The following is a 14,519-nucleotide window of genomic DNA, read 5'->3' as shown; positions in this document are numbered from 1 at the left end:
TGAGTCAGGCATTCAAAGAGTACCTAAAAATATTCTTGGAAGTGTATATCGATGACATATGATTCACTAAGGGATGATCATGTCGATCATTTAAGAAAGATCTTTGATAAGTACAGATTGTATAGCATTTGGATAAACATTGAGGTGTGTTCACGGTACAGAAAGGTAAAACCCTACATATAGTGTATAGAAATGTGATATCAACGGATCTTAAAAGATCAAGGAAATCACACAATTGGCTAGACCCACTATTTAGTGAAGTACATGCATTCATGGGACACTATGGACATTACCTAAGTTTCCTTTACATGTATTTGGTAAACTGGATAGATTGGTATTATCTCCTTCATGAAAGACATTAGATTGGAATCAAACATTTCATGTACATGTCAACACATCAAACTTTGACAACAGTTGTATATTGGAATATCTAGGTGGAGATAACACAAATTTTCCAATCTATTATGCAAGTAAACAACATAATATACTAGAGAGAAACTACAATGACCCAAAGAGAAGGGTTGGGGATGATATATGCTATAAAAAATCTTGGTATTATCTATTGGAAAATTTTGCATTCTTTGTGAATCCAAGCCTTACTTTACCTAGTTAACAAACCATATACCAATGGATGGATAGTTAGATGGTTTATAATATTCTTGAAATGGAACTTTTTGTCGTGGTATAAAAGGTTACAACACATATTGGGGTTAATCATCTATCCAAGTTTACATCAGGTGTTGGAACCAAAAGGGGTAGATGATGATATACCATATACCCATTTATTCTATGTTGAAATGGTACAAAGATGGTCTAAAAGTATTGTGACTCTAATGACCATTGTGCAATTCAATATAGAGATTCCATTGCCAACAACTCCCAAATCAATGATAAATGTGTCATGTATAGGTTGCTGGAAAGAAGATTTCAATACTAATAAAACTTATATTGGAATATTGATCTTATGTATGTAACCTCATAAGCAGAGTTTTTATTTGAGTCTCGTTTGTAAAATCATCACAAGTATACACTTTGCAAAAGATCTAACCATTAAACGACTCAAATGTCTTGGCATATATTGGCCACCAATGCAACAAGATTTCCATAAGTATCTAGAGAAATGCAAAAAAATACTTAGAAGTCATAAAGCTTGAAGTATTATTCTCATTGGTCTATATATGTTAGTTGTTTTAGGTATCGCTCAAGCTGGCATAGTTGACCATGTTTAATTTGTCTCTCTCATGTTGGTGTAGATGAGCATAAGAGTCAAAGTCTATGTATTTTTAGGTTGGTGGAGTGAAGGAGAAGAGTCCAAAAGACATGCATCAAGTATTGTCATCGCGATATGCTTGGTGATGTTCCATGCAATTTGGATCATTTTTGTGGGTGCACTTCACATGCTTGCAAATGTATAACAAACTTCTAGGTCTTTAGACTTTTCTTTCTAGACTGTTGATCAGCCAACTACGATGAAATTGGGTGAATAGGCTCACAAAGGTAGCAAAGATAAATCTTTATGGTCACTTTCTAGAAACTTGGCGGATGGTGGATCACAATCCATGGGAACTTGCTTTTCCTAATCCATGGACTTGCTTTTCCTAATGATGAAAATTTCCTTTGTTACCTTTCAAAGCCTATTCCTATCTCTTTTCAACTCCATAACTGTTATTATTTTGTAGATCACATGGTGATTGTAAAATCTGACTTTTAATCATGACTAAAATTTTCTTAGTTATTCTTTAGAGCTTGGTGTTGTCATGGATTGTAGTTGGTCATATGCTTCCAATTCTTCCATCAAGAACTAGCTCATCTGATCAGTTTTGCAAGTTCTTAGAACCCATGGATTGCAATCCATGGTGCATAATAAATTTTGCCATGGAAATTTCTCATGTGTCCTTAGTATCCACCAAGACAAGTGACGGTCTAACTTTGCATGGCAAGTTCATTCATTTGTATATAAATTACAATTAAGCACTTCTCTAATATTTTGTGCTACATTGACAACACTTCCTTGATTTTCCATTTACATATATCTCAACAACATTCAAGCCAACCGTAGCGACTTCTCAACAATGCATGTATACAGGCTTTAAACTTGTAAGGGGGGAATGTTATGGGTCATGGTGGTAACTCCATAGCAACAATTGTAACAGTAAAACTTTTTTCTATGAGATGAATTGTATTGGAGCAAGTACCCAAAGATGGTTGGAATATTGAAATGGTTGAAGTTATTGGCCAAGTCAAACATCAAAGCAGACATTAAAATACCCATTTGATTGGAAAATATCATTATATTTTTCACAAATCGGGAATGTATAGAACTACTCGGGCTCAATAAGGGTTCAAACTTGGAATGGGTTCATAGATGCTGAGCCTAAGTGAGTACATCATAGTTAAATGAGTTATTATTGAGCATACCTAACCTTTAAACGTTAATCTTTGTAGAATTACTAGGTATGGTAGTCAATTTTAACTCATTTTGAGAGGTTTTTATCTTAATTGAGCAATTCACAAGACAAAGAAGTTTCTGTCAAGAACTTAACTCAAGATTCTTGTCTTCATTAGGTAGTTTTCCAATTCCAAATCTACAATCTTGATTTCTTGCTTCTTCTCTTTAGGTTAACTGGTATCATTATGTGAATGTGTTGCTTAGAGACACTATCTATGGCTTAAATCTCTCATTTAAGTGGTTTATAATTGTGTTTTTTTGCTAATTTTTTAATTCAAAAAGGGTTAGAAGGGTAATGCTAAGCTAATGCATTTGTAAATATCAGGTATTGCTAAGCTAATGCATTTGTAAATGTGATATTTGTATATAAAACTAAATGTTCATTCAAATTGCTATATCATTATCTATGTTGACTTCCGTACTATTGATTATTCAAATCTGAGTAAATAACCGTCTTTATGTGCATGCCGCTACCTACAAGAATGGATCACAAGACACAACATTCAAAAAACTTACTATTTGTGTGCAATGTGTGTATAGCTCGAAAGAACTTGATTCAATGAGAAGCTCTTCAAGCAATTCACAAGCAAGGCAAAACAATATTAACACCTACCTCATGACATAGCAAATTAGACTAGCCAACTCAATGGTGAGAAACCAAAATTATATATTAAAGGATTGCAGAGTTTCTAGGAGCGTCAAGACTTTATGAACACGCACAATGCATCCAACCCACCCATGGTCACAATAGAAAAGTTAGCATGGCACTATAGCAAGCAACCCATATGTGCAAGAGAGGATACTCTTAGCATTACATGCACATGGAGAGAGTTTATTCCTTGGCCCGTTAAGCTACAAACACCATGGCATCCAGATCACATAACTTTGGAACCCATCTACTTGACTCATCTCCATCAAAGTCTCAACATAGCCACTTGCTTCACAAAACACCACTGTATCTTGTTTGTACAAATTGCAATCAAGCTTGTGTTGATTGAGGCTAAACAAGTAAATTATTAAAATGTAACACTTGCGCATCTTCAACCGGTGACACATTTTGTATCCCTCTTTGTTCCAATCTCTCGATCATGCACGTATGCAAAACTATACATCATTCGTCCAACATAAACACACATAGCATGCACTGTTGAGTTCCCTTCTAACCTACATATGCTTGATTAGGCTATCTATCTTTGAAATTATGTCATTCATTTCAAACCAAATTTTTTACCTAGTCGTAGTCTTTACTTCTGCTCACTCAAAACCTCTCCCATTATCAATAGAATGGTATCATTTATCCGACATAACCCTACATAGGGTGCGCTCACTATCAATTGTAAAGGTTTCTTGTACTCACATTCTACATCTACATTATGCTTTTACTGTTGAATTCACGAGAGTTTGTGACATTCTAGTCTTCCAGTTAGACATTGCAAAATCCATACTTCTTTTTTTATTTCCAAAAAATAAGTGATTCGTTTGAAGTACATATTTGTGCTCACTATCACCCCCTCCCATCAGTTAGATGAGGAACCAATACAAGCAAGTTTGTGTAGGAGGACCCGACAGGAGATAGATGTGCCTTCTCTGATGGAGGAGACACTTTTTCAGTTGGGTTTTCTTCCAAGCGACCGAATTGTCTGTGGTAGAGCACCCTTGAGAGCTGCGGGTACAACCAGGGGGGGGGAAAAAGAACAAAGGCAGAGGCAGCAATGGAAAGAGAAGCAAAGACAGAAACGCACAGATGACAGAGGTGCCTCACATCCCGTATGTAGCATACACAGCATCTGAACCACACAACATTCACCATCACTTTCTGAAGTCCAAGCCATCTCAATCATGCTGTTTGCGATGGTTGGTTGATCATGTCACAACTACACAACTTCCTCTGCACATCAATGAAATGGACCCAAAATGTGATGCACAGCTTTGTTCGATGCAATTTGAAGATACAAGCAACTATTTATAGGAGAAGAATTTGATAGAAGAAATCATCAAAGTCTCTAGAAAGAATAACATAACTAAGTTTCAAGAAAGTATACGATCGTTCCAAATACCACAATAGTATACATAGACTCTACAGAAACTTAACAATTTTTTGCTCTTACATATAATTCTGATATCCAAGACAAGGTTCCTTGTTGACAGAACCTTGTGTAGATTTCAACTGATTTACACCAAAAAAGGTCCTCGAACAAGGAGACCTCTTCATGATTTGCTTATAAAACCAGTCTGTACAAATGTCCTCTAAACTTGTGACCTCCTACTTTCTAAGAATGAAAAAAATTCGACAACGATAGTTGACCCGACTTGGAATTTGATGTTTTTGAGTTGCTGCGTTTTGTCACCTGTTTCTCTGGAGTATGTGCAAGCTTGTGATGCAAAGGCATGTGGCCAACTTCACAGGATGTCCTGGCCTCATATATTTCCTTCAGAATGCGGCACTGCTCATCCACATCAATATCCTTCATGTCCACCTCCAAGTCTGTCGTGGAGCCTGCACAACCAGCAGAAAGTATAGAGCATCAGGCAGATGCTGATTCAAACACATAGAAACACCAACTATTGCTGACATGATGACCCATGGGAAAATCTCAGACATGCATGCATGCAGCATGCGCACAATTCTCTTTAAAGTTCTGTATTACCAGTGGCAAGCCTCAAAGCAAGAAAAGGACGCAAAGCTCAATGATCTCATGTACAAATTGTGTCTCAAGTCCAAGCTTCAGACTGGCACAGGACCCAATGTACATCTGGGAACTCCAAGAAATTCTACTTATGTTACAACAAAGAAAGCGGCTCTGACCATACCATCAGAAATTGAGTTACAACAAAGAAAGCGAGATGTGCACTATTAATGTCAGCAAAAGGCCAAAATGACCTATGAGACCAAAAGTTACAACCATCATATGTGTGGGAATAGAAGTGAATAAAAGATGACCTAGCAACTAGTAAATGAAATACATAGAGCAGGGATGACTAGGGGCATCAAATAGTTACAGGAGACTAGAGAGAGAGAAAGAAGAAAGAAAGAAAGAAAGCTTTATTAACGTCTTCTAGACGCCAAAGTCAGCCTAAGAGACAAAACCATATACATGTGTGTATCCTCTGGATATCCAAAAAAGGACAAAAGTGCTGCAAATAAAAAATGATACAAACTGCTAGAAGTGGCTAGGATAATCTCACCTATCTTTGGGGAGATCCCAGATACTGTGTATAAAAGAGACAGATCAAGTAAGTGCCTCTATGACCAGCGGGGGAGCAGCAAACTCTACATGAATAATCTCATGCGGTATAGAGGCCTTTGCCCTAATCATCCGGGAAATCATAGAGACCAAAGGTCTCTCCATACATCTCCATCCATCAATACTGTCAGCTTGGCTATGATGGTTTATTGATGGTTCCCATATCTGCACTCCATAAAGCATAGCTGAAGTAACCAATGGGCATGGCTCTGGAGGGTCGGGTAGAGATTGCTGTCCTGGAACTTTGTAAAGAGATGTTGCATTTGCGTCCCAAATCTCGGTCGATATGATAGCTGGTGGGGGGAATGCTAATGAAAAAATCTTCAGGCTTATGAATAGCTTGTACAACTTGTAGCAGGAATAGTGTGTCGTGCTCTCTACTGTGGGTGCTCCTCAGTGCAATATGCATGAAACCTCACTCCAACGAATGAAAACACTGTAAACAATGAACAACAGAGCAAACTCAAATGACTCCACAGTAAACTCTGAATAACATGGGACTCCATTGACTCATATGAACCAGTACAAACTCTGGCTGGCAGCACACTCAGCTCCAAGCCCAGAACTCACCGGTACAACGGGGTGTCGAGGCTCAATTGTGTAGGGAGTGTGCAGATGTGTGGAGCTTGACTGAGCATACGACGTTGGACTCAAGACTCAAGAATCATAAAACCACCTACAATAACATCCCAAGACTAAGCAAATATGAGCCTATATACAAAAAGGGCAGCCAACGGATACCTCAAATATCCCTGACAGTCTAGCTGTGCCTATCTTCAAACTGTGGAGGGGAAGACCTGGCCACGGTGTCACTAGACCACCACTTCTGCCACGTGTCAAGTCTACCCAGTGTGAACCCACAACCACAAACTATAACTGACCACGAGCTGTAACTGTCTTTTCGTGCAAAGTGACAATGTAGCCCAGTTACAGGTTGCCCGCCACAAGACCACTCACCGTCCCGGAGAGTGGTGGTATAGCTATCTGCTGACTCTCCAAAAACTAGCAAACATTGTCGTAGGTGATGAATCTCTCCGCAAAAACTCTTGCATCAATGAATTCTCAATTGCATACATCCGCTTCATGTGTAAGTTGCTAGTGAAACATATGATAATGGAACAACACAGCGACTCCTTGCACTATACTGCTATGCCCCAGTACGCAGCTGCTTTGCTGAGTGGAAGAGAGGAGACCGCCAAGACCTGTTCTAGCAACCGTTGATAGTAGAAACTGATGGTGGGATGGACAGACACCTCGAGGTGGTGTGGGGGCTCAGTGTCTGTAGTGGCCCTGCGTTGAAGCTTCGCAGCAACCAAAAACTTATACAGTGAACTTTGAAGATGTTTGGTTAATTTTTTTTAGAACTAACGCGAGAGAGAGAGAGCGGCGAAAGGACACGTAAGATGACTCAAGGCAAGGGCGAGGGTCGATTGGGACTAAGGGCGAAATGGTGAATTATTCCATGCATGTGCTGAATGGCGAACGAAAAAATTCTTTTGGGCTTCAAGGGCGGGGATGAGGGCGAGGAGCGAGGGTGAGGCGGTGATGGGTGAAAGGTGAAAGGCGAGCGATTGGCCATGGACGAGAGAGGGGCAAAGGGCAGTCAGAAGACATCTCAGAAGGGAAGTTGTTGATGTCTATGGCAGTGTGGCGAGGGGGGAGAGCCTACCGGCGAGAGGACAAGAGGGTGAAAGGCAAGAGCTGGACGAGGGGCGAGAGGGCGAGAGAGGGGAAAGGCAAGGAGCTAGAGGTAGGATAAAAGCAAGGGCGAGAGGGGAGAGAGAGTGGCAAGGGGCGAGTGGCGAGAGGAGAGGGGTGACAGGGGATGTAGGTTCGAGTAGGGGTAGATATGGGCGATGGAGGTGAGGCCAACTAGGGATGAAAAGCTCAAAACTTCCAACTCAAACCATTTCTTTACTTAACTCTTCCAAATTCAAAATCACTAAACCAACAGGGCAAGAACTGTGAAGTCTCGCCTCCATCTCTATAGAGAAAACCGAATAATCTCCACAACTATACTCAAATAGGTCAATATATCTGTTGACAATGGAGAATTTAGACACGGCAATTATAGTACACATAAGATATATGACCATCATAAGTGTTATGACTCTGTTGTGAACCTGGACATCTTGTAGCTCTTCTGTTAGCTCACAAGGTACTTCAAAAATCTTGTAGTGCTCTTCAAAAAATAAACAGCCAGCATCTGGTGGATAGAGCTTAAGCTGACCTTTTCTAAGATTTGAAAGAAACATGCCTTCTGTCACAAGACGGGCACCACGTGCCAATAGAAAAGAACAGACTGAACAGATTTTTGGCACTTCAATAACAACTGAACTGAAAGAGAGAGACGACACGCGACACGGAGTGGCGGAATTCCACCCCAGAGAGTATTGGCCCCAAACCTTGGCGCCCCTTTCGGTATTTCTTTATATTGCATCAACACAAATACAAGCCGATACTCCAGACTATGCACCTTCTCAAGGAAGCATGCCAGAGAATGAGCCCTTAGCACATATTTAAAGGCCCTTGGCATATAGAAAGCAGTTTACATGAAAAGCCTTCAAACTCAAAAGCTTCCGGTCCAAAAGCAATGCCAAAAAGCTGCCAGCGCGTTTTCCGCAATTCCGTACAACTGCCACGTCAGCAATCAACGCAAAACGCGGAGCATTCGTACAACTGCCACGTCAGCAATCAACGCAAAACGCGGAGCATTCGTACAGCTGCCACGCCATCAGTTTTTGTGTGAGTGTGTGTGTGGGTCTTGCTTTATTTTACTTCCTTTATGTCACTTGGGCCCCATCGGACGGGATCCCCATAAGTTGGTAGGACTTCTTCTTCTGTTACTTGTTCTTCCTAGGGTTTAGGTCCCTCGGCCAGGATTTGCAAGTTGGCTCCATTCTTCAGGGCTTTGACACGTCAGTAGTTTGTGACATCCCCCCTTCTTGAAAGAACGTAATCGTCCGTGATTACAGCATATCTGCAAAACAACTCAAGTTAGCTCAAAAATTTTATGAGGGTCATTCCGAGGGACAATCAGTTTGCTCTTTTTGTTAAGGAGTTAGCTTCTCCTTTCGGCTCTTTTGATCAAGGAGTTGGGTTCTCCTTTCGTCCAGATCGGAACTGTTGATATGCTGGCATAGTAAAATTAGCCATCACACCCAAACCGCAGTGATCTTCCACGGGTGTCTTGATGCACTAAAATTACATACCCAGGCAATCTCATCCAGTTAGGAATATGTAATAGTTGGCACATCACAATGCAACACAAATGCTTACATATGCATGTCACAAGACACAACATACAGCGCCGTTGAGCACTCCCCCGAGACAAACGGTCTGCGGTATGAAGCTACTCAACGACTACCTCGTCACTCCCCCCGCAAATAACATAGAAAGGTCCAGGCCATGAGCTCAGAAGACTGTACAACCAAACGCTCCCCAGATCGCAATCTGCATTGCTTGGAGACTCAAGCATACAACCAAACGCTCCCCATGCATCGGCCTGCGTCGTTCGGAGGTTTTCTAGCATACAACGGAACGTTCCCCAGACATCGGCCTGCATCGTTCCGAGGTTTTCAAACATACAACGAAACTCTTCCCAGGCATCGTCGTGCATCGTTCCGAGGTTCAAACAATACCAAAACAGTATTTCTCACTTCTCCACCCGGGAGTAAAATCACCAATCATTGAAACCATATTTAAAACTAGAGTCAAACAATTCAAATCGGCACCAAGACACGTTTAAAACAGGTAGCATCCATTTCAAACAAATTTCAAACAATACTTTCTCAAACAATGTTCAAAAGTATCTAACTAAAAAACAACTAGAGAGGTCATTCAGGGCTTTGTTCTGACAACCGAACTTTGAGGACAATTGGCTTGCCCTTCTGCATCACGGTGATGGTTCGGTTCCGGACCTCGAAAGTTGCATCATTCTTGTCGTGCCAGGGTATGCCCAAGAGAACGTTGCAATTGCCCAACTTCATAATGTGGAAATCTGCTTTTCCATGATAATCTTGTATAGTCACTGGAAGTGCACCAATGAGCGGTACCACTTTCTGAGTTTGCCCCGTGGCTAGCTCAGCTTCAATTTCTCCACCCTCTACATCATAATCAAAGTGCATCTCTTCAAGAATTCTGGATGGATGAAGTTCTCCATAGCTCCGAGATCAAAGAAAATAAGGGCTTTCAAGCCGTTGACTTTTCCATAAGCTCTACATAATTCATTAAAACTCTCAAGGTGTATACCATAAATATCGGGTACTAGTCCAATAGCCTTCTTGGCCGGAGGTGGCCCTGGGGATCTATCTGACGTGGGAGCAGAAGGTTGCACTGAGGACGTCGAGGCTCGCTCAGGACATGTATTGAACGTATGCCCTGTTTGGAAACATTTGAAGCACCGGCCTTCTTGTAACAAGACGTCTCGTTGACGTTGTGTCAGACGAGGCCGTTGAGGTTGGTTTTCACAGGATTCCCGAGAATTTGTTCGTTGTTGCCGGGAGTTCTGGTTAGTGGCTGGAGGTTCTTCTATGGTAAACTCCAACTTTCTTTCATGAGCTTGTAGCCGACCACGGCATGGTCCATAAGCTCTTGCATGGTAGAGACTTGCTTGGAGAGACAATATTCCTACAATGGTGATGGTAGTCCAATGGTGTAGCGCTCGCACTGGTCCTCCAAGGAAATGAACTTAAAGAAGGACACCGGAAGGTACACATTGAGAACCTTTGGTTATAGTCGTCCATGGTTTCGGTGGCAAGCATTTTCAAGTTGCCCCAGTCTGCCAAAATCCGGACTTCAAAGATCAAAGTCATGTAACTACGTGCAAAAACTGTCTTGAAAGCTTGCCAGGTCCTTGGAGCATGCGGTTGTGTCGCGATTGAACTCCACCATTGCATAGCATTATCTTTAAGAAATCCCCCGCTGCTCGAGAAATCTTGGATTCTTCTGTATAGTTCCCCAAAGCATAGATGTTGTCGAATTGCTATAGGAACTGCAATGCTTTCTTGCGATCTACTGTCGTGCCGCCATCTTTGAAATCTTTGGGTTGGTTAGGCGCATATCCCGGGTATGGATAATAAGGGTATCCATATAGGCTCCAACCATTGTAGCCTGGTGGCGACGGTGGTGGAGGTGGTGGCAAAGGCGGTTGCACTGGATCAGGGTCAGATGGCTGCACCATATTCCTGAAGACTCCCCCCATTGGAACAGACGGCTGAGAAGATTGCCGATTAGAAGCTCTCATACTTTCTGATGCCGGAGGAGGAGATACCACCTTGGGTATCAGAGGGGGTAACATGTAGTTTAAAAATTGTTCAAAACTTTGCAACATCGGAAGATTCTGTTGAGGATGCCGCGAAAGAATATCGTGAAGCTCGTTGAGCAAAAAGTGCAAATATTCTGCTAAATCCATGAATTCTATGTCTTGGGTTCTTTATGGCTTATGCCCTGTAAGACATAGCAATGAAGACGGGAGCGCACCCGATGCGCGATGAAGTAAGGGTGGGAGTGGCTAATAAGTCCGGGGTCAGGAACCAAAGATACTTCAAGTAAAAATTCAAATATCTCTGTCTGCTCTTTTGTAGGACCGGTATGCTTTCAGAAAAGCACACGCCTAATGCTCTGATACCACTGTCACAAGACGGGCACCACATGCCAATAGAAAAGAACACGTTGAACAAACTTTTGGTACTTCAATAACAATTGAACTGAAAGAGAGAGACGACACGCGACAGGAGTGATGGAATTCCACCCCAGAGAGTATTGACCCCAAACCTTGGCGCCCCTTTCGGTATTTCTTCAACACAATACAAGTCGGTACTCTAGACTCTGCACCTTCTTCAGGAAGCATGCCAGAGAATGAGCCCTTAGCACATATTTAAAGGCCCTTATGAAAAGCAGTTTACATGAAAAGCCTTCAAACTTAAAAGCTTCTGGTCCAAAAGCAATGCCAAAAAGCTGCCAGTGCATTTTGCGCAATTCCGTACAATTGCCACGTCAGCAGTCAGCACAAAACGCGGAGCATTCGTACAACTACCACATCATCAGTTTTTGCGTGAGTGTGTGTGGGTCCTGCTTTATTTTACTTCCTTTATGTCATTGGGGCCCCATCGGACGGGGTCTTCATAAGTTGGTACGACTCTTCTTCTGTTACTTGTTCTTCTTAGGGTTTAGGCCCCTCGGCCAAGATTTGCAAGTTGGCTCTATTCTTCAAGGCTTTGACACGTCAACAGTTTGTGACACCTTCTTTGGCCTTTGCAAGAATTTCCCTATGCAGATTCCAAACGGGAGGATCCCTTCGCCGTACACTCACTGGTCTCACCAGAAGTTCTACAAGCCAATCTCTTTCAAAATCATCAGTGCTTGACTCTTCTGTAAATTCGAAAGAGGCTAATCTTATTTTCAATGACTCACAAATATGGCCGTTTGCTCAACATCTGGTCTAGCAGCGCTGGGTGATCATCACAATCGTCCAAGTTGACTTCTTTCATTGGGTTTGGAGAGGGCACTGCTGAAGATTTCATTGTAGGTGAAGGGGTTGCCGCTTCTAGGAGCATAGAGACATCATGAGCTGGTGTCCTATCAATATTGAAATCAGCATATTCTTGTAACCATCCTTGCAGAAGCCTGTCGTCGCAGGGTAGTTCATCAGACATAGAGGAGAGTTGTGGTTTGGTCGGAGAGTGATACACAGAGGGAGCTGAGGGGCAGATTAGTGTTAAGGTCAACTCCTCTAAAGGAGATTTCTTTCCTCTCATATGATCCTATATATGCTCACCAAGTATAAGGCCTTCCATTGCTGGAGCGCCTGAGTCATCATTGCTTCTAGGCTAGGCAAAGTGACTCTAAGGAAGTTGGGAGATGGGGTATCCTCACGCACGGATTGGATGGAAACCACATAACAAGGTATAGACTTTGTAGCTTCCAACCACAGATCTTCCTCTGGCCCGTCAAGTGGCGTAGGTTGTTCCAATTCGCAGTTGAACTCCACTGACAAAGAACTATGATGTACTATTGGATCCATGCCTCCTCCATGTCAAATGGGTTTCATTGGGGAGTCGGGAGTAAGTATCCACATAGCATTGTTTCCCAATCATAAAGTGCTTTAGTGTGCCGCAACCATGGTCTGCCGATGAGCAAAGGAAAGCCGCCCCCAACCTCGAGAAGACGAACCACAAAAAAATCCAGGCTAAATGTGAACCTACAAAGGCACCTTGTCCACTATGCCCAAGGGTAATCAGTTCTCTCGTCGGCCAAAGTCACTGTAAATGGGGCGGGCCTAGTAGTCTGGAGACCTAATGCCAGCATAGTGAATTCAAGCATCAGGTTGATGCCAAATCCACCATCAACTATGACACCTAAAAATTGTTGCCCCTGAATAGACACAGGTAGACGAGAACTCTTGTGATCACTAAGGGAAGCAGTGGGATAGGAGATTATGTAGGACTCACAGGGTCGCACTAGGAGGTGCCCGCCACTGGACCCTGCACGGGGATACAGAGATTGAATGACTGCAAGGGTGGCGCTTCGAAGATTTGCATCCAGCCTTAGCGTGTTGTAAAGGGACACTTGCCGAAAGGTGTTCTTCAAGATAGTCTCTGCTCTAGGCTTTTCTCCTTGGATCAGGGCTTTCTCTGGGACCCTTTCACAAGACAGGCACCACGTGCCAATAGAAAAGAAAAGACTGAACAGACTTTTAGCAATTCAATAACAACTAAACTGAAAGAGAGGGAGAGCACACATGGCACAATGGCGGAATTCCATCCCAGAGAGTAGTGGCCCCAAACCTTGGCGCCCCTTTCGGTACTTCTTTATATTAACTGAACTCAGTACAATGCCCGTACTCGCGCTCTGCACCTTCTCACTGAAGCGTGCAAGAGATTGAGCCCTCTGCACTTATTTAAAGGCCCTTGGCCTGAAAAGCAGTTACAATGAAAAGCTTCAAACTCAAAAGCAACTGGTCAAAAAGTGCCAAAAGCTGCCAGCGCGTTTTGTGGAATCCGTACAGTTGCCACGTCATCAACGTAAAACGCGGAAATCCGTACAACTGCCATGTCAACAGTGTCGCGGAAATCCGTACAGCTGCCACGTCAGCATGCCAACGTGAAATCCGGGATTCTGTACAGCTTTGCCACGTCATTAATTCCCCACGCAATTCTTCTTCTAGGGTTTAGGCCCCTCATCCAGGATCTGCAAGTCGGCTCCGTTCTTCAATGGCTTGACACGTCAACAATTTGTGACATCCCCCCTTCTTGAAAGAGAGTAATCGTCCGCGATTACAGCATACTTGCAAAACAACTCAAGTTAGTTAAAAAATTTATGAGGGACATTCCAAGGGAGAATCAATTTGCTCTTTTTGTTAAGGAGTTGGCTTCTCCTTTCGTCCAGATTGGAACTCCGAATATTCCGGCATAGTACAATTAGCCATCACACCCAGACCGCAGTGATCTTCCACGGGTGTCTTGATGCACTAAAATTACATACCCACGCAATCTCATCCAATTAGGAATATTCGGTGGTTGGCACATCACAATGCAACACAAATGCTCACATATGCATGTTACAAGGCATAGAAACATAAAGTCGCCGATGAACACTCCTCCGTGCTTCAAGTTCCCTGTGTAAAGAAGTCAAAGGGTCAAGAGGACTTTCCAAAAGTAGTGGAGTGGTCTCTAGCCAAGGAGAGTCGTTGAATAGCTTCCTTGCCCCTTCTATCCTAGTAGCAACAGCGACAAACTCCTCCAGAGCGGTTTCAGGTCAAAGACTCTCTCGAAGCTTTTTTTTTTGTATTTAGACATGGTATTAGATTCACAATTTGGTCTCAT

The 14,519-nt window shown here is 42.6% G+C and overlaps 1 protein-coding gene across 3 annotated transcripts in view; it reads right to left on the bottom strand.

Annotated features, from left to right (window-relative positions):
* Positions 1-4,438: 4,438 nt before the first annotated feature.
* The window catches only part of LOC147438012 (DNA polymerase eta-like), a 122,101-nt gene continuing 112,020 nt past the window's right edge, over positions 4,439-14,519 (bottom strand). Inside the window, exons 13-14 of one of the 3 annotated variants that reach the window (XR_015184918.1) lie at positions 5,098-5,202; positions 4,808-4,946 (exon numbers count right to left, since the gene is read on the bottom strand). Coding sequence is in view for 2 of the 3 variants with exons in the window: in XM_086487392.1 (XP_086343518.1) it covers positions 4,720-4,946 (227 nt within the window). In the remaining variant the exon portion in view is untranslated. Of the gene's footprint in view, positions 4,947-5,097; positions 5,203-14,519 lie in introns of all 3 variants that reach the window. The other 2 variants (XM_086487392.1, XM_086487393.1) reach the window with 2 other exon arrangements.

Source organism: Adiantum capillus-veneris, chromosome 17 (assembly GCF_014529385.1).
Source record: "Adiantum capillus-veneris isolate H3 chromosome 17, ASM1452938v2, whole genome shotgun sequence".
Classification (NCBI taxonomy): domain Eukaryota; kingdom Viridiplantae; phylum Streptophyta; class Polypodiopsida; order Polypodiales; family Pteridaceae; genus Adiantum; species Adiantum capillus-veneris.
Note: the sequence above shows the minus strand (reverse complement) of the source record. Positions and strands in the feature narration are given on the sequence as shown.